Source organism: Miniopterus natalensis, chromosome X (genome assembly GCF_054644295.1).
Source record: "Miniopterus natalensis isolate mMinNat1 chromosome X, mMinNat1.hap1, whole genome shotgun sequence".
Lineage (NCBI taxonomy): Eukaryota > Metazoa > Chordata > Mammalia > Chiroptera > Miniopteridae > Miniopterus > Miniopterus natalensis.
In genome coordinates, this window is record NC_142103.1 from 37,395 (window position 1) to 57,568 (window position 20,174).

Sequence of the window (20,174 nt, forward strand, 5' to 3'; positions counted from 1 at the left end):
AAATATTATATAAAATTTCTGTCTCACAAGCCAATATATTCCTGCTGCAAACAAAGCCACATCTATCACTCTATAGGTCACTGATTTTTCCTTTCTCCTCTATTCTAAAAAATAAGTCAAAATTGTTCCGTTCTGATGAAATCGAAACTTGTATTGTTTAACCTGTGAATAATATTTCTTGCTTGCTAACCGAAAAAATGTAATCGTAGCCAAAAAAGAAAGTATAAAAGATCATGTTGATTCTCAATAAAGTAGAACAGTGTCACACCACCTCTGAGTTGTGTAGTCTGCTGTCTCCCGGTGCCGACGCCTTGCCCACCTTCGGCAACCCTGACTCCCGCTGCGGCTGGACCGCGGCAGCAGCTTTCCCTTTTCCCTAAAGGTCAAAGTCCTTGAGACTGTCAATCAGCCCAGAATGGCATCTCAGGATGAAAGCCCCCTACATCTGAGCCCAGAAATCTGTTTACACGAACAGCAGATGGTGGGTAGTGCTCTGCACAGTGGTGCCAATTCAGATTGAACCTGATTTCTACGTCTGGGGCATTATGGCCAGTTGATGGTCATGATTCAGCTGGTTTGTCGGTAACCTTCCTGTGAGGAGTCCTCCTGCCCCAAGGGGATCACGTGCTCTGGGATGTCTACTTGGAAGATATCCTTTCCCCCTTTCCTGGGTATGGGCTCCAGTAACCACCTGGGGTTTGAAAGTGTAGTCAGGTACTTCTGCTTCAGATTGGTCAACACAGCCTGATTTTCCAGTTCCACGACCTCATCAGGAGCTAAGTTTTCTGGGCACTGAAAAGTTTCCCCAATGTCAACGAGCCCTGTGCACCAAGAGAGAAGCAGAGAGATGTTTTTCCTTCTATAAACCAAGGTCTGCCTGTGAGAGAAAACGGTTATTCAAAGTTACGACCACTAGAAACCAGGCTGATTTCACCAAATGGACATGGAGTGAGCTGGGACCCTCTGACTGAGCGCTTCCAATGTGTTAACTCTGTTCAAGGAATTCTGGGTGAGGCCAGGGGAGAGAGAGAAATGAAGAGGACAGGGCCTGGTCCTCTACAGCTCTACCCAGTAATAGGCAGGTCCCAGCTAGACCGCTGAGGGCAGCGTGTACAGGTCAGAAGGACCCCGGCTGCTGTGCCGAACCCACAGGCAATTAGGTCCCAAGTACTTCACTAGGTGAAAGGGGCTGATGTGGGACCTCAATCACTGAGGGATGAGGGAACTTGCTCAGGATGCCACGGGCAGTGGGCATGGGGCAGGTGTGTAAAGTCAGGCAGGCTGCCTGAGTCTGGAGGTCGCCCAACCCTCTCTGTGTGCTGTGCGGCCTCTCCTGGTCTGTCACACACACACACACACACACACACACACACACACACACACACACACACACACACACACACATGTATCACCACATGCAAACTGGGGCCTCTCCCTGCCTCTCAGATCACCAATGGGAACTGAGGCCTAGAGTGGACAGAGGAGTTCACCCAGGTTGTAGAAACTCTGTCCATGGAACCCCAGCCCAGGGCGCCTTGCTGCCCCTTTGAAGGTGTGCTGCTTACAAAAACTGCAGCCCCCACCCCAACAGGTTAAAAAGAAAACAAGCCCCAAATTCCTGAGCAAGGTCCTGGGGGTACCCTTGGAGGGGTCTGAGCAGTGCTTGGGGTGTTGCCACTTGCCAGCGATCACTCCACGGCCATACTTCTCCCCTTCCCGAAGCAAGGCCTGAATCTGCGTGGGGTTCCATCCCAGCCTCTCCAGCAGCATCTGCCTCCAGACAGCATCTTCCCAGTCCCTGTGAGCAATGTGGATTGCGAGGGTACAGTGCCGGTGGCTGCTCAGCACGGGACGCCAACGAGTCTCCAGAGTCTTGACCCCATTTAAGACAAAACCTGCATAAGGCTGCCGGAAGGAGAGGCAGCAGAACTTCATCTCCCCAGAGATCCGTGGGCTTCACGTGGCCTATGGAAATGCAGAAGTGTGAATGTCAATAAGCATCATGCGCCAGCCCTCCAAGTTCATGCCTGTGGGCTTACCTCTTCTCAGTGTCCCCTGGAGGCCCTGGAACCCCACTGACAGGGACGGTGGGAGAGCAGAGAATGTGGGGATCCTTCTTCCTTTTACCATACAGTCAGCTGCCAGGCACAATGGAAAGGGATGGCAATGTGGATGCCTTGTCCATCATTAGATGGAGTCTTTGGGGAGCTCAAGGAAGGGAGTGAGACAGCTACAAAAAGGCAGTCAGGACACACTGTGCTCAGTTCTACAAAGGAGGTCACTAAGGTCAGGGGAGCACACAGGAAGGAGGGAGGCCCTTTGGCTTCACAGCTGGTGGGTGGGTTGTAGTCCTCTCCCAGCACAGACCATCCTGGGCTTTGCTTCTTCTCCCCACCTCCACCCACCCCAACACTATCAGATGCTGCAGGTTCCTGAGCACCCTGGCACTTCTCCCAGGGATGCTGATTGCAAATGCTTGGGATCCAACCTCAGCTGAGCCCTGGGGACACTGTGTGAGCTCAGATAATTCTGCCAGGTGTCTCCTCCTGACCCTGACTCCGACCTCTTTGGGTGCCACCCTCCTCCAACTCCTGGCTGCACTACTGCTATCTGCTGTCAGCAGACACCCGGGCCCCCACCCAAGCCTAGAGAAATGAACAGGAGCAGGAACAACCGGCACCGGTACCCAAGCACTATCCCCATGCCAGGCCCTAGGATGGGCATGATCCATGGATCCTAGAATTCAATCCTAAATAACTGGGTAGGGGCAGCACCACTGTCACCCCATTCTACAGTTGAGAAGGTGGCACCAAGTGATGAATAGATGACCTATGATCATGGGGGCCCTGACTGCATCATCCCGTCCTTGTCACCTTTCCTGGTACCTAGGGACGGGTGTACTTCCTCTTCATTGGAGGACAGAGCTGTGCAGTGGCAGTAGCAAGAACCCAGGCCAAAGACTCAGCCAGATTACAGTACCTGGCGGAGCTCAGTCTCCACAGGGCTGAGTACCTGGCATCTCATAGGACTGTCACGACTGGTGGTTACACATCATCATAGGGCCTAAGCCTTGGCTCTGCCCTTCACATGAGCACCCCCATTCTGGCTGTCTCATCCTGTCTTTAAAGGACATAAACCTCACCTCAGCTATTATGTCCTTGTGTTTATGAAAACACACCCACTCTCAAAGTCAAGGGCCAGAGGATGAAAGCTGCCTTGTGTCCACTCCTTTCCCAGCCCACTATCCTGCCAGTCCCTGTGCCCAGCTCCTTCTCCCTTTCTCTGGCTGGGTCACCTAACCCTGTGCTCTGGATCCCACCCCTCTTGCTCACCCCAGAACCTTATTCATAAAGAAAAGGGCTTTACATAGGTAATCAAGTTAAAATGAAACCCTCATGCAATGACTGGTGCCCTCACCTAAAGGGGGAATTTACAGACAGACATGCATGCAGAATACCTTGTGAAGATGAAGATCAAGATCTATAAGCCAAGGGATGCCAAAGCTTGCCTGCAAACCATCAGAAGGTTGGGGACAGAGATGGGCAGATTCTCTCTCAGTCCTCAGTAGAGGCAAACTTGGCCGACACCTTGATCTCTGACCTCCAGCCTCCGCAACTGTGAGACAAGACATGTCTGTTGTTTAAGCCACTTGGGCTGTGGTGCTTTGATGTGACTATCTTGGCAAACAACTACAGAGGCATAGCTCTTTCCCGCAGATCTCCACAGAGTAGAAAATGATTTTGCCATTGACAGTACATCAAGCACATTCCTTCACGTCTGTACATTTCTTCTAGCTTATATTTTGCTGCCTGCATGGTATCCCATTGTCAGCTGCCCCATGATTGACTGGCTTTCCCCTATGGATGAAGAGTCACAGGCCGCTTTGCACTTTCCGCCACTATAAAGAACACTACCCCAAACACTCGACTGTAGACTTGTTAGGAAGAGGCCTGGGTCACTTGCATGCACATCTGAGATGCTGATACACACCAGCTAATGGCCTTCCACAGAAGTTGGAAGTTCCACAGAGCCCATGCATGCTCTGCCAACCATGGGCTAGGATTCCATTTCCTCACATGCTTCTTGGCTCTCAGCATTATCACTGTGCTTAACCTCTGCCCACCTGACAGGTGATGAAGGGTCACCCCAGTCATTGGGTTTGGATTATTTATGACAGAGGCTGGATGTCCCCCTGTGGTCTGGCCATTTGCATTTGTTCTACTGGGGCATATGCCTAGTTTCTGCCATTGAGTTTATTGGCCCTTTTCTCCTCAACACCACAAAATCACAAGGAGAACTGAACTGGATGGGTAGCATCCCTAAGGAGAACTGAGATAACTATAATGGCACAAAGGGGGCTGAGTACCCTTCCGCCTCATGGTGCAGTGTACCTGTTTTGTGGCCTGAGGAAGAAACTCTTCCACTTGTCTCTACTTCTTCACCTGCACAAGGACGAGGGATAATGAGACAAGGTGATTAGGGACAAGACAGCAATGTTGGCTAACATACCAGAACAGTCTTATACTCAGCAAGGACTGGAAACCACCAGCACAGAGGAGGTTCTAACTGGTGGGAAACACACTGTGGTCCCTCACTCGGGGTTTGGTCTGCTCATCACGGCAGTGGCTCTGTCATCCCCTGCCTGGTCAGGGACCACATGATGGCCTAGCCAGAAGCAGAGAAAACCATTTCAGGTAAGTGGGTCATGTTCTTACAGCCCAGCAGACCCCGTATCCAGGAGGAGAAAAAAATCTCACCTTCCCTCACATCATCAACTGGGAAAGATTTGGGGACCCTACAATCCCATTCCCCTCAATGTAATCCTGGGTAGGTCCCACTGCGAGGGGTGCCATGGGCAACCAGCTGAGTACCACACAGCCTAGGGTCTGGGTGAGGTGGGGTGGTGAGAGCCTAAGGGCCAAGCGGTAAGTAGAGAGGACAGACCTGCGCATGTGGACCAGTACACTCGTTTCTATGAGCAGAGGCCACAGAGGCCCATCGCAGGCACACACAAACAAGAATGGTGGGCAAGTGAAGGTAGCCAGAGGAGGAGACACAGAAGTGCGACCTGGGCTGTGGTGGAGTATGCTTTCAAACCCACAGCACAGTAAACCCCAACCCTGAAGTACTGTCCTTTGGAAGACCCAGCAGGCCAGCAGCTGCACTGAGCGTCCTGGCTCTCTTCTGGTGACTCGGGTCGTCCTGGCGCCACTGGCCATGCAAGTGGCTACGCTCTGTGTTGACCCAGCTGAGGCCACCACAAAGGCCAGTCCGCCACCTCCCGGCAGCCCTGCGAGACTGCCAGTGCCGAGAAGACCGCCTCCCACGCCCTAAGGAGGCCAGGACTCTGGGAAGAGGCGACACCACAGTGCACCAGGGCCGCAACCTGACTGCGCATTGGCTGCGCTGGGATCGCGAACAGGTGACTGGTGACCGGCACTGGCTGTAGTTACCGCCCAGCGGGGCAGATACAAAAACCCCCTTTTTGCTAGCTTACAAAGGAACATAAACACATACCATACGTACTTAAGTGGCACGCGGGACGCAGCAGCACGCCCTGACGCTGCAGCACGCCCTGACTCAGCAGCACGCATGCCTAGATTCTGCAAGCAAGTAGCTGGCATGTGGGTAAGCAGCCAGGCAGTAACTTAAACACGCACGTAAGTACATACGTAGACACACACGCAGGCCACGGTTGCTAGGAGACATTGTTGGACTCACGGGACACTGAGGCTCGCGGGATGACCAGGGCAGGTAGGGGCCTCCGGACCAGTGGCCAGAAACCGAGAGGAAGGACCAAAAGTACGCGGGGTTGGCAGCGGAAAGGGCAGGGCTAGGCAAACCTAGGGGGCGGGACTTTGGGAGAAGGCGGACTTGGGGGAGGAGTATCTAGGTGCTATAGGCGGAAAAAGCCAAGGGCAGTAGCTGGGGGTGGAACTATGAGAAAGCAGGGTAAGGAGCTGTGGGAGGGAGTGGAGGAGGCGGAGCTCAGGGAGCAATATCTGGGGAGGATTGATGGGAAAGAGCTGGGGGAGGAGGAGCTTCGGGGGTGAAGGAGGAGGTAGGGAAAGCTGGGTAGTGGGGAGAGCTGGGGGCGGATCGGTGGGAAATAGTTGGGGAGGGGGTTGCTGGGGGCGGAACTGTGGCAGGAGGCGGAACTCTTGGGGAGGATGACGTGTGGAAAGAACTGGAGGAGTGGCTGGAGGTAGAACTGTGAGAAAGGAGGGGGTGGATCTGAGGGTTGGAGCAGGACCGATTGCTGTGGAGGTGTAGGGCTTAGTTGCACATAGCTAGGGATGGAGCAAGGTGAAGCTGCCAGAAAGTTGGAGGAGCAGGGCATAGCTGAAGGGAAGCTGAGGAGGACAGCTGAGTGGGAGTGGAGCCACGGGGAGTGTGGGGCAGAGCTGGCAGGGTAGTACCTTTGGGCACTGGGAACCATGTGGCAGGTGGCTATGCCCACTCAGTGGCCAAGGTCAGGCAGTGCCCTTTTGATTACCGTGACATCTGCCCTCAGTCTGGACTGCACCCGTAGGCATGAGTCAAAGTGGCAGCCCAGGATCCTCAGTGACCTAAGGTGACCCACAGAATGGACCCCAGGGGACAGGGAGGCCCCAGATGACAGGACAGCTAGACTGAGTACTGCACCTAAGGACTGAATGCCCAGGCCAGCTCTGCTTTTTGCAAGTTCCTCCACCCCACCTACTCCACCCTGCCCTGTAGTAGTGCTACTATGGTCTTGAGATAAGGTCTTCATATTGCATTTTTTATTATAGGTGAGAAGAACCCCCCCCCCCATTTCCTGATGCCCCTCAGAGCTGACATGTCTCAAACAAGGCCAGCTTCCTGATCAGCTATTTCTTCTCTTCTAGCTCTGTTATGGGATCAACCCTCTCAGTGCTGCCACACTTGACCCCTTGTGTCCACTGACCCTCCCTCTTCCTCACTTTTACTTGACCAAGTCCTGTGTTCCTGCCTCTAAAATGCCTGATCGGAATAAGTGCTACTCTTTCTCATTCCCACTGCTACTCCTTGAATTCAGGCTTCATGGTCTGGGGTCAGTGCCATTACCTTAGTCTCCCCACTGGACTGGATAACCCTGCCTTTCTTCCTCCAGTGGGTCCTCCAAGGTGCCATCAAACTGCACATCTGTCCTCATCAACTCCCAACTGGAAACCTTCAGAGTTCTCTCTTGTTTAAACACCTGGGGGCTGTGGGAGGGCCTTCCAGTGGTCCCAGCTCTCCCACATCTCCCAACTCTCTGAGTCACTATGCTGCTGAGTCCCTGCACCCTGGGCACCTTCATGCCTTCTAACAGGACTCCACCTTTGGCTCCTGTGCCTCCCGAGGCCTGGAATGCATTCCTCCTCGTTTCCTGGCAAACTCCTGTCCTTCCAGGTGCAAATTTAACATCCCCTTCTTTGCCCCACACCCAGGCATTGGATAGTCTTGTGTCCCAGTTTTGGTAGCACCCTATACCTTCCCACCTACTTTCCTCCCAGGGTTGTAACTCTTGCTTCTGAGAGTCTGGGCTCCCTCAGGGGCTCCAAGTCCTTTGAAGGCAAGGCCTGTGTCTTACTGGTTTCTGTAAACCAGGTGCCGGGCCATAGTAGTTGCTTAGTAAATGTGAGTCAACAGAGGACTTCTTTCTCTTATAGTGAGCTGTACCTACTCTCTTCTGGCAGAAGCTGGAGGTAACAGAAATGCTGGCCATGAGGTGAGGGGCAGAGGGTACCTGCAGGGGGCTTTAATGATCACTAGTTCCAACTCCATCCATGCTGGCCTCCCATCCTTGGTTCCTCATCCCAAGAATGATTTCCAGCTGCTGCTGAGCACCCCAGAACCTCCCATAGGGGTTTCAAGACATGAAGGAGGGTCCCCTGAGTGACCGGCTTGTGGCGTTCCTTCCAAATCTTGTTGTTTGAAGAAACAGAACTTGCCTAATGAGCTAGAGGCTTACACTGTATGGCTGCTGGTGGGGGACAGTGATGGCGCTACAGAAGAACTCCCTTTTCTCACACTCATGTGTATGCTGAGAACTGGGTGTAAGATCTCTCCCTTGGAGAAGAACAGTAAAGGTGAGCAGTGTATTCTGATGAAGGAGAAGTCCAAGAGTAGTGGCCGAGAGGTCAGTTCCATGCTGGGTGGGTGGGACCAGGAAGAGTGTCCTGGCCATGCTGCAGGTGGGGGTGGGATGGTATTTGGTTGCTCCTGTCAAAGGGACACAGTTGCAACTCAATCCTGATTTTCAGTACAAATAAAAAGTTGGCACAGAACCCTAAAATGATTTGATTTCTGACCTCCAGGTGACATTCTCTTCACCAGCTGCTACCCATCCCCTCTCATGAACAAAGTCCTGGCACGGACAGGCCTTCACTCCCTCCCTCTATGGTCATCTTTGCAGGCAAGTCAATCTTTACCTCCCAGACCCTGTCCCCTCCTGCCTTCCACTGTTTGGCCTTCCATGGGTGCCCTGGAGACCTGGCAGCTGTCAGAGGACATTGGGGCCTTCTTGGGACTCCTCCTGCTCCCTCCCAGTGACCATACCTCTGCTACAGTGTTCCCTGCATTCCAGGGCAGGATAGAAGTTCCTCCTCAAGCTCCACTTCTTCCCCAGCCTGCAATTCCATCCCCATAATGCACCCCGTCTTCCTTTTAGGAAGCCCTTGCCATTTCTGCCATTGCTCTTCGAGGGGACTGTGCCCGAGAACACAGCCACCCCTTTAGTGTCCAGGGCACCTGCTGAAAGTCAGCCTCCCTTTCTTGTCCCCCTGGTGGCACCCTGCAGAACTCCCTGCCCCCCATGGCCCTCTGAGCACTTTCATTTCCAGTCTGCTGTCCCTCTTCACCCCACTGTGCATGATTCTTTGGCTCTGAGGCCCTGAGAGGGTTCCAGTGTGCTCCTACCACAAGTTTTGTGGCACCACCAGGCTCAGACCTGCTTGACCCAAATTCCTGGTCTTCCTCCTTTACTTTTCAGCATGTCCTGTTTCCTCCGAGAACTGCCTGTGGCCCATCCTTCTATTGAGCTGCTTGTCTTTTTTGCTTCAAGTTGTGGGCACACATTGTGAAATTAGGATGCTAATCTAATTTCAGATTCTTTTTCAGATTCTTCCTCCTGCCCCTTGGGGACTGATTTCCTTCTCCTTGCAGGCCTGCTTTGGATTCAGTATTTGCCTAGACTCTCCAAATTATAAGCAACCAGACAGGTCAGGGACTACGCCACTGCCCCTCCTGCTGGAGGCTGCCTGCCACCTGGAATGAGATGTCCCCTGAGAGGAGGTGCCCTTGGGTCTAGCACTCTGCCTGTGAAAAAGGGCTCCTTTTCTCTAATTCACTTGGTCATCGCTTGGCCTTAGTTCCATGCCCTGCACTGATGCAGAAGGCTGGGGGCAGCCTTGCCACTACAGGAAGACAGAGAGCCTTGTTTCTTCTTCCCCAGCTCACATTTGGACTCCCCAGCATTCTGCCTATTTCCAAAGTGCACACTCCCCTGGCCCTGCCTTCCTCTCTGTCCGTTGGGCAGCTCTGGTTGGCTGTGTCCCTCTCAGCACAGCCCAGATCGAGTGGCCCAACCTGAGAGCACTACTTAATTCTGGTTTGGTCTCCCTAAAACTCCAAGGCTGTGGAAAGAAGCTGCACTACAGGGATCCTGCAGATACTGACAGGTGACTTGGACTCCCTGGTTAGGTGTGGGACCTGCTCACAGAACGTGGCACAGCAGAGTTGGAACCTTGGGAGCTTCTGTGAACTTCTGCCCCCCCCCCCACTTACATTCATATTACAAACTGTTATATTAACTTTAATATAACAGTTATATTATATAGGGGTTGGGAAGACACTTATTTCCACGTTTCCATCATTCCTGGTCTCTTAGTCTATGTGTTCCTTACTATCCTTAGTCTCTGTTCAGAATGCCTATTGAGCTGACTCTTGAGTATCTGAATGCTCACTGTGGCCACTAAGGAAAGGACAGAAAGTACGTGAAGAATCAGGTCAAAGGATGTTCATGAGGTGTTACCTGGAGGCAAGAACATTTACTATTTGGGTATATTCTCCCATATCTTTCTCTATACATTTTATCTACCCAGTTTAGTTCATGTGGTATTACCATTTTGTGTGGTTTCTGAAAGATTCCTCAGAAGATATCTCACTAAGCTCAGCACCTCGTTCTGGAGTAAATTGGATGCAAGGCTCTCCCTGAACAAGACCACTGAAATACTCAGGACTGGCCCAGTGTATCTTTTACCCAGTGGCATCCTCTGCTCAGAAACTTTAGCACAGGGGGCCTACCTTAAGAATACATGGAGATAGAGTTTATTGAGTCTCCCAACTCAGTGTCAGATTGGGCACTGAGTTTTCCCAGCCTCCAACTGTCTAGGCTGTTCATTTTTCAGTGTTCAGTCACCCAGTACATAGCTGGAGGTCCTTTTGGGAAGGGCTGGGGGATCACTCCAGTGTCTTCTTGCCATGGTGCTGCAGGGTCCTCCCTGGAGTCCCAGGCACCCCCCTAGTCCATGGTTCCAGGTCTGAAAACTGGCTCAGGGGCAGAACCTTGGCAAGGTATCATGACTTGTTCATTGGAGTAGCTTCCCTGAGCCCCCTGTTGTCTTGTTTTTGCTCTTTTGAGTTTCCATTGTAGGCTGTACCTTGGACAGTTGCCCATCCATTGCACCCACAGGGGGGCCATATTGTATTGACCACCACCACCACTCTGTGGTGGTCTCCTTGTCAGTGGTATTCATCATCATGCGCCCCTGGCTTCTGCCCTTCAGTGCCTCCCTGGGACCTCCCTGGGACCTTCTGGTGAGTGGAGGTATAGTCCATTTGCTCCCCTACCAGGCCCTGTATGCCCTGCCTGTGTTGTGTGGTGACTTCACCCTGGTTGGGTCCTGCCTGGCAGTAGGCTGCCACTTATTCCTGGTTTTCCTGGGACTGTCCAGGTTGCAGCACTGCCAGTCCCTCAGCAAATCAGGATGGCTAGTAACCCTACCTCCAGGGATGGAGGGCACCAGTGAGGAAAAACATGTGCCATTTTTTGCTCCTGCATGTGTGGGGTAGGTGCACAAGCTCTTTATGGGGAGGGGTGGGCTGTTACCACAGGCTCAGACCTTTCAGAGAAATCTGGGAAGTCCAGGTCTTCTCTGGCCTTTGCCCAGGAACTCCTGTTCCTTGTGTCAGTGATGCAAGTTTTCCCAAGGGGACTTTTGGTGTTGGGATGGCAGACCTGCCTTGGTTGAATGTTCAACTGTCTTTGAACGTCCTTGAAGTTCAGCCACTCCGATCAAATCCTGGCTTTGACCTTTGTCAACTGCCTGACATAGGGATTACTTTGTAAGCTATGCAGGAGTCTCCAGGGCTCTCCCTTAGTTTTCACTTTGTTAGTCACCCTAAGCTTCTCATTCCCCTGTTGGTAATCAAAGCACAGAAGTCACCCCCATCCATTCACATGTTGCACATACCTGTATCTCCTTACCTGCCAGGAAATTCCTCTCCTCCTGCAGGTCCAGTGAAAATTCTAGCCACTGGGCTGTTGCCTGGTGTTAGGGCTCTCTGCACACCACCTGCCCCCAGGATGGGGTCCTCATTTTCCAGTAGGGTGGATGAGGAGCAATTATGTACCAAGACCCCCATCCTACCACCATCTTTTTGGACCATTCTAGAACCGTTAATCTTAGATTGGATCTTTTAGGAAGCTGATGCTGAGAGGGAGTTAGGGGACTAACACTCACTAAGGGAGCAGGGTTTCCTTTCAGCCTGTGAAGTCGACCTGACAGTCTCTACCAGCTCCTCAGGGAACCGCAGAGCCAGGGTCATCATCAGAGGCCTACATTGGGCCTGGGGGTCAGGCCCTCATTGTGTCTGAGTCCTTGCACTCCATATTGATAGAATGGGTGAACCAATGCCTGGGTTTCATGCCCCAGGAATGGGTGTATGCTAAGTAGCACACGTAGGGGAACAGCCACCTTTGCGTGGGCAGAACCTGCTCCACCCTGTGGCTGGCCTCTTGTGCATCAGGCAACTGCCAGGCCAGGAAGTGGATGTTTTTCCAAGGCATTTGCTAACCAGGCATCCCTGTTAAGTGTGCCTGAAGGGAGAGGGCAGATATAAGACAACATAAGACAAAGGTCTGGATCATCTGGCCCTGATCTGCCTTTTCAGCATCCTCCCCTACCCCCTTGGCCCTCTTGTTTTATTCTCCAGCCACAGCAGCCAGCTCATTGACCCCAAACACAACCTGCTGTTCTCCCATACAGTGGGCTTCCTTTTCATTTTTTTGGTTTCTTTTACTGTGTAGAACCCTTTTATTTTGATGTAGCCTCATTTGTTTATTTTCTCCTTTGTTTCTCTTGCCCTAGGCGATGTATCAGTGAAAATTCTACTCCATGAGATGTCTGATATTTTGCTGCCTGTGTTCTCTTATAGGATTTTTTTATGGTTTCTTGACTTACATTTAAGTCTTTTATGCATTTTGAGTTTATTCTTGTATGGTGTGAGTAGGAGGTCTAGTTTCTCTCTTTCTTTTCTTTCTTTTTTTTTTTTTTTTTTGCAGGTACCCGCCCAATTTTCCAAAATTCTTCCCAAACCACATATACTTTCATTTCTCACAGGAAGTTAAGCTTCATTATAATCTTATGGGACCACCGTCATACATGCAATCCATTGTTGAGCAAAACAGCATTATGTGATGCATGGCTGTATATGATATATATGATAATGTATGTCATATATAACACATACATTTGTATTGGTAATGGTAGTGATGGTGGTATACTTCCATGCTTCTTTGGGTTGCTTGTGTACATCCTCAACCTCCTAAAAAGGGTTGAAATAGAACTTATGTTTTTGAATTCTTGCATGTCTGAAAAAGTCTTTATTCTCATCATTGTTTGACAGTTTAGCCATGTATAAAACTTCACGTTGAAATTTTATGTAATTTTCTTAATCTCTGAAAGCTTTTAGAATCTTTTCTTATCTTTGATGTTTAGAACTTTCACAAAATTGTGCATAAGCTTGGGTATGTTTTTATTCATTGTGCTACACACTTATTATTTCAGTCTGAATTCAGTTCTTTATTTAGCTCTGAAGTTATTTTTCCAATATATCTCTAATAACTGTCTCCCTTCTACTTTTTCTTTTCCATTTCTATAACTTAGTAAGATGTTGGTCTTCCTAATTGACTCATATTTTGTTTCATATTTCCTACATTTTATTTTACCTATTTTATTGAGGCATAACTTGCATATAGCAAAGTGTACAAATCTTAGGTGTAGAAGTTAATTTTTTTCATATGTATTCATTCTTGTAACCACTAATCAGATAAAATATTAGAAAATTTCCAGCACCCATGAAGACTTCCTCATGCCCCTATCCTGGTCAGTACCTTCCCCAAAGATAACCAAAGGTAACCTTATCACCAGAGATTGGTTTTGCTGTTCTACAACTTTATATAAAGCTAATTTCACACTATGTACTGTTTTTTGTCCGGCTTCTATCATTCAACATACTTTTGGAATTCAACTATATTGTTGCATGTATCAGTAGTTCTTTCTTATTTCTTCATTGCATCCCATTTTGTGACTATATCACAGCTTGTCTATCCAAATTATTGGATACTGTAGATGGCATTTGGATGGCTTCCAGTTTGGTCCTACTATGAATAATGCTACTATGAATATTCTTGTACATGTCTTTTGGTGACCATAAGTACTCATGTCTGTGGGGTATATGCATTGGAATAGAATTTCTGGTTCACAGGGTAGGCACATGTTGAACTTTAGTAAATACTGCCCCAAAGTTTTCCAAAGTGGTTGTACCAATGAACAACTCCTGCGTACAATGTATGAATGTTTGAACTGCTCCATATTCTTGCCAGCACTTGGTGTAATCCTTTCTTGTATTTCAGTTCTACATTTTTCAAGTTTCTCTCAATTTGATTTTTAAATTCTTTTATTGGATTTTTAATTTTGCAATTACAGTTTTAATTTACAAGTGATCTGTCATGTTCTATTATAATTTTTCATAGTAATTTGTTTTTATTTTTACATTCAAAATCCTCTCAAATCTTTCTGAGGATATTAATAAAATATACTTCAGTTTGTCCTCTTTTAATTATTCTGTCCCTTAATCATCTTTTTCCTCCAGGGCCAACTTTGCTAATTGTTTTTCTTGATATTTCTCTGTCATCCTGTATACCATCTTCAAATGTTTGGCCTTTCTTGTTGTCTGATTGCTCTTAAGATTGAGGCTGACTGGTTGCTCTGTGTTCATGGGCGAGACTTATTGATTAGTAGTCTTTGTTTTAAGATGAAGAGGAAGTGTGCTGATAGCTTTTTACGGGGTCCTCCAAATGTCATAATAGGGAGATTTTATGTGTGGTTTGAATACCCACTTCACCTTTTCTAGTCCTCCCTCAACAATTTATTCAATTTCTTTAGAGAAGACCTCCTCCTCCTCCTCCTCCTCCTCCTTCTCTCTCCCTCTCTCCCTCTCTCCCTCTCTCCCTCTCTCCCTCTCTCCCTCCCTCCCTCCCTCCCTCCCCTTTTCCTTCTTCTTCCTTCTTGCATTAAATACTGGCTTTTCAGCCTTCTGGTGGAGAGTACAGTCTATACAGAAACCTTCAATTAATCTCTGTGGTTTAAGCAATTCTTACTTCTGCCCTCTGTCATACCTGCTACCTCAGAGTTGGGAGACTAACCTAATTTTGTTTCTTCCTTAGTTGAAGTCCCCTTTGAAGCTAGTCTAGGCTGTCACCTTCATCAGTCTTGATGTCACAGCTTCTAGAACTTTGGTGGAATTTTTAAGCCATTGCAGATCCCTTCCCACTTTTTAAAAACCCTTTTTATTGAGATAAAATTCACATAATATAAAAGTAACCATTTTAAAGGGAACAATTCAGTGGCATTTAGTACATTCACAGTGTTGTACAACCACCACCTTTATCTAGTTGCAAAGCATATTCATCACCCCCAAATGAAACCCCATACACATTAAGCAGTTGCTCCCCAACCCCTCTCTCTAAACCCTTGGCAACCACCAATTTGTGTTCTGACTCTAGACATTTACTTAATCTGAATATTTTATATAAATGGAATCATGCAATATGTGACCTTTTGTGTCTGCCTTCTTTCAATTAGCATGATGCATGATGCTTTCAATAGTCATCCATTATTACTTCATTCTTTTTTATGGCTGCATAGTATTTCAGTATATGCGTATATCACACTTTGTTTATTCATTTATCTATTGTTGGACATTTTGGCTAGTTTCACTTTTGGCTATTGAGAATAGTGCTGCTATACACATGTATGTACATATATTTGTTTAAACACCTGTTTTCTTTTTTTTAAAAAATATGTCTATTTATTTTTAATATATCTTTATTGATTTCAGAGAGAGGAAGGGAGAGGGAGACAGAGATAGTAACATCAATGATGAGAGAGTCATTGATCGGCTGCCTCCTGCACATCCTCTACTGAGATCAAGCCCAAAACCCAGGCATGTGCCCTGACTGGCAATCAAATTACAATCGCCTGGATCATAGGCTGATGCTCAACCACTGAGCCATGCCCAGCTGGACTTAACAGCTGTTTTCATTTCTTTTGGGTTTATATATAAGAGCAGAACTGCTGAGTCATATGGTAATTCTGTGTTTAACTTTTTGAGGAACTGCAAAACTCTTTTCCACAGCAGCTGAATCATTTTACATTTCAACCAGCAATGTATGAGGGCTCCAATTTCTCCACATCCTCACCAACACTTATTATTTTTAATGTTGTTTGATAACAGTCATTTTAGTGGGTGTGAAGTGCTACTTCAGTGTGGTTTTGATTGGCATTTCCCTAATAACTAATGCTGTCATGTTATATTATTTTTGTGGGTTTTTTTTTCATGATTATTTTAAAGGGAGGAAGGGTGGTAAACACAGAAACATGCCATCTAAATCCCCTATTGATGAAGGCCTTCTTGCCCCAGTTGCTGAGAGGGCTCCTCTTTAAGGCTGTCTGCCCCTTCAGGGCTTGCCTCAGCTGCAGAGAGGCAACTTTCCCAAGATCAAATCCCTCCTAGTGTAGCCACATTTAATGATTTATTAAGGTGATATATAAATACCTCACCATCTCAGCCTAACTTGAGACAACTCTAAAGGGCTATTCTAGTTCTAGACTGCCTCATGGGGTTAGCCAAGTCCTGAACCAGTCTGTCCAGTCTTGCTCCCTTCTCATCCTTTCTGTGGATGTTTCTCCCAAAGGCACTCCCTAATAAACATCTTCCTGCACACGTGACCCTGTTTTAGTGTCAACCCAATTCATAAAAGACAATAAATGCATATGTTTTGTTCATTGATTCGAACTGGAAGTGGAACTAATCATTATTTCTTTAATTTTCCAGAAATGTATTTCATATTTGCTCTTGTATATTTTATAAAGCAAGATTGGGACAGTTTACTTTTTAAAAAATATTTTTTATTAAAATTTTTTTTTTTTTTAATATATCTTTATTGATTTCAGAGAGAGGAAAGGAGAGGGAGAGAGAGAGATAGAAACATCAATGATGAGAGAGTCAGGCTGCCTATCCCGCAACCCGGGCATGTGCCCTGACCAGGAATCGAACCCTAATTGCCTGGATCCTAGGTCGATGCTCAACTGCTGAGCCATGCCTGGCTGGGCTAAAAAATATTTTTTAATTGATTTCAGAGAGAGGAAGAGAGAGAGAGAAACATCGATGATGAGAGTCATTGATTGGCTTCCTCCTGCACGCCGCCTCCTGGTGATTGAGCCTGAGACTCTGGAATCGAACTGTGACATCCTGAATCATAGGTCAAGGCTCAACCACTGAGCAACACCAGCTGGGCAGGACTATTTACTTTTGATGCCCCTCTTAAGTCTCATGTAGGCTCTGAGCTACAGAGCTGTGCCAATCTTAAGACATCAGAGGTCTGATTTTATGATGCTTTCAGCCAAATATTTTAGTTTTTAGTGAAATTAAGCTACTTCCTTAAAAACTGTTCAGTGAATTGAAAGTGCTGTGTGGATGCACCTGATATTTAGGAAGGGGTTTCACCTTCTGGTTGGTTGGGGTGTTTAAGTACTTTGAAAATTCTCACCTTTGAAATTTCAGTTGTAGGAATTATTCAAATCTAGGGTGTCTATAGCAATCATGGCTGCTTTGTGTTCCTTAAATTGGATTATGTGTCCAAAAAAGTCAGTCTTCAGCTTTCACTTTCACCATCATATCCCTCTACTTCTGCATTTCACCCTTTAAGCCCCTCTGGATGCCCTGCAAGTTCAAGCTCAGCAGTGTCTGTGGCTTCTTGGGCTTTGCTGGAAACTTGAAGACATCCCCTTTTCCCTCAACCTTTTCTTTGATTGTGGCCATGGCTAGATTGCGGACAGAGTGGCCTTTTCTCTCCAGAACTGTGTAGCCATCACATACCCGGGGAACTTGTCGAAATGGGCCTGGTTTCTGCAGAACACTTCAAATCTGCACTCATGGACTCTTGTGGTGTGGGTGCTTTCAGAACCATGAGAAGTCATGTCCACACCTGTTTGACTGCTGTTGGGTCACCCTAGGAAGGGATTTAACTTTAGGGTCAAATGTCTATTTATGTTATGAATTAGTAATATTGTTGTGTTCATTTTCTGTTGCTTGTAACAAGTTACTACAAATTTAGCAGCTTAAAACAATATGCATTTATTAGTTCAGAGTTTTGTGGGCCAAGAGTCCAGGCACAGCTTAGCTCTATCCTTCGCTCAGGGTCTCACAAGGCTGCCATTAAAGTGTTGGCTAGGCCGTATTCTTTTCTGGGGTTTGAAGTCCTCTGCCAAGCTCATGTGGTTGTTGGCTGAATACATTTCCTTGTGGTTCTAGGACCAAGTTCTTGGCTTCTTACTGACTCTTTGCTGGAGGCTGCCCTTAGGTCCTTAAGGCCACCCATAGTTCCCTGCCACATGGCTCACTCTATGAGCTGTTACAATGGCTTTTCAAAGATCAGCAAGAGGATTCCTCTAGTGTTTGGTAGCAAGATAGACTCATATCTCTATCATAATGTAGTCACAGATGTGACATCCTGTCTCACCTTCACCATACTCTATTGATTAGAAGCACATATTCCACCCACACCCAAAGAGAGGGGATTATGCATGGATGTGACTCATTGGGGCCACCTTAGGGTGTGCTAACCACAGCTGCCAATGAATACTAGCTATTCACCTTTATTCAAATCTAAACTCTCCCAGAAAGATACAGATGAGATTGCATGTCTAGTCTCTCATCTCTCATACCTGTCATTAGAGGCCTGGCTGTTGTTCAGAACAGGCTTTCCAGCTGCCCCTTCTTGGTGGACTGCAAGACCTCAGCAACATGTCAGAGCTGCTTGAATCAGTGTTGGATGAGTTGAATTCGTATTCATATAAAGTGCTTCCTCTGGGGAAGTGCTTCCTTTTGACAAATCAAAAGTCCAACTGTGTTATGGTGATCAAGTTATACTTCTGCCCCTCCTTCCCACAGATTGTGCACTACTGGGGGAGAGTAGCAGGCAAGGACCAGTCTGCCTCCTTAATCCTCATGTAGTACTCCATCCCTGGACCTGGATAGGATTGTATTCAATGCATAAAATAAGACATTTTTAGAGGCAGGAAGAGTGAGTGACTTTTGCCTCATTCTCCACTTTGATCAACCCTGGGGTTTACTGAATTTTTTTTCTTAATGGCTTTTTGATAAGGACAAGTATATAATTATGTTCTTAGTTTACAAGCTCATAGGAGGCACCTATTGCTATGAGAAAATATTATAGATGCCAAGAAAAGAGGAAATAAGAGTAAGAACAATTTTGTAAACATCCATTGGAGCCTTTATTGACATTGGGTTCAGACTTTCCTGAGACATTAGACCGTAATTTTGGGAGGGAAAGGGCAAGACCCTGAGTAGCCCCCAATACAAGGGAAGTGTCAGGATGAGGAGGGACAGCTGTAGGGCCACTTGAAGCCTGCCATCTTGGGCCCTTGGCTGTCGCTGTCTCACCCTTAGCCTGGGGATAGCAGGCACAAGCTGGCCCTTCCCAGGGGGACACCAGCCAGGCTTCAGCTGTGAACAGCTGCCCATGCTGGGGCCAGAAGAAACAGCAAAGCAGGTGCAGCAGGCTGCAGGTGATGACTATGCTCTGCTTACCACTTGAGGAGGAAGTACACCTCTCACTGAGAGCTACCCTGCTTTCCTACTTCCTGGCTGTGTGTCCTTGGTCAAGTGATTCAGCTTCTTTGAGTTTAATTTCTGGACTTGTAAAATGGGAATGATAGCAGTGCCTACTTCACAGCATTGCTGTGAGGACCAAATTAACATGTTGCCTGAGTCATAGGAAGCCCCCAATAACAACATTAATATTTATGCATTTCTTCATGCAAAAAAGATCTCCAATCTGCCAGGCATCATGTTAGGTTATTTCACTGGGGAGTTGTGGTGGGTTAGAGGGAGGATGGGGACTGTGGTGTTTCCCAACCTTCAGTCCCAGGCAGACAGTGAGTGATTCTTGTCAGGGAGTTATGACCTTCCCTCCTCCCATCTCCTGTTGCCAGCCAGTTACATCTGGCCTCTGTGGTCCACTAACACTGTCAAGAAACCTCTGCACAATGGCTGCTCACCTTTCTTGCAGACATCAACATAGCTTGTACCCTCACGTCCTTGGAGCTTTTTTTCAAATGTCACTTTACCGACCACTCCTACAGAAAATAACAAGCAACTCATCCCCTCCAGAGCATACATGCCCACTGCCACTCTGTTTATTTGGTTATTTATTGTCTGCAAGCTCCATAAGGGCAGGGACTTAAAACTCCCAAGCTGCCAATAGTGTTTGGTATACATATCTGTGGTACTTAGTATTTGTTGAACAAATGCATAGGAAAGGGGTTCAGGAATGCTGGTTCTCAAAGGGCCTCTCTGAAGAAGAATGGCATTTGGGGTGGTCTGCAAGGAAAAGTGGCTTTTATAGAAGAAGAAAGGGAAAGGCCTCCAGGTGAAAAGCACAGTAGGAGCAAGGGCAAAGAGGAAGGAAACTGCTTGTTAAAGATACTGGTTGAATCTCAAATCTTTGGAAACACCTGGAAAGACTTCCTGCTGCAGCTCTCCGAAGATCACACGCTAGGGCCTCGCCTGCTACCAGGCCCCGCCCCCAAAGGGCGAGG

At 47.7% G+C, this 20,174-nt stretch overlaps 1 protein-coding gene across 7 annotated transcripts; it reads right to left on the reverse strand.

The window, feature by feature from the left end:
- Nucleotides 1-217: 217 nt before the first annotated feature.
- EOLA1 (endothelium and lymphocyte associated ASCH domain 1) lies at nt 218-5,791 on the reverse strand. Of its 7 annotated transcripts, none has more exons than XM_016203666.2 (5): nt 5,527-5,790; nt 4,392-4,442; nt 3,458-3,615; nt 1,683-1,965; nt 218-821 (listed from the first exon to the last, which is right to left on the reverse strand). In XM_016203666.2, exons 4-5 carry the CDS (start codon nt 1,933-1,935, stop codon nt 568-570), a joined length of 507 nt encoding a protein of 168 aa, XP_016059152.1. In that variant the 5' UTR covers nt 1,936-1,965; nt 3,458-3,615; nt 4,392-4,442; nt 5,527-5,790; the 3' UTR covers nt 218-567. The 7 variants fall into 7 exon arrangements, with proteins under 7 accessions (XP_016059152.1, XP_016059150.1, XP_016059157.1 ...); XM_016203664.2 differs by having other exon boundaries at nt 5,518-5,790; XM_016203671.2 differs by lacking the exon at nt 3,458-3,615 and having other exon boundaries at nt 5,527-5,791.
- Between the last annotated feature and the right edge of the window lie 14,383 nt (nt 5,792-20,174).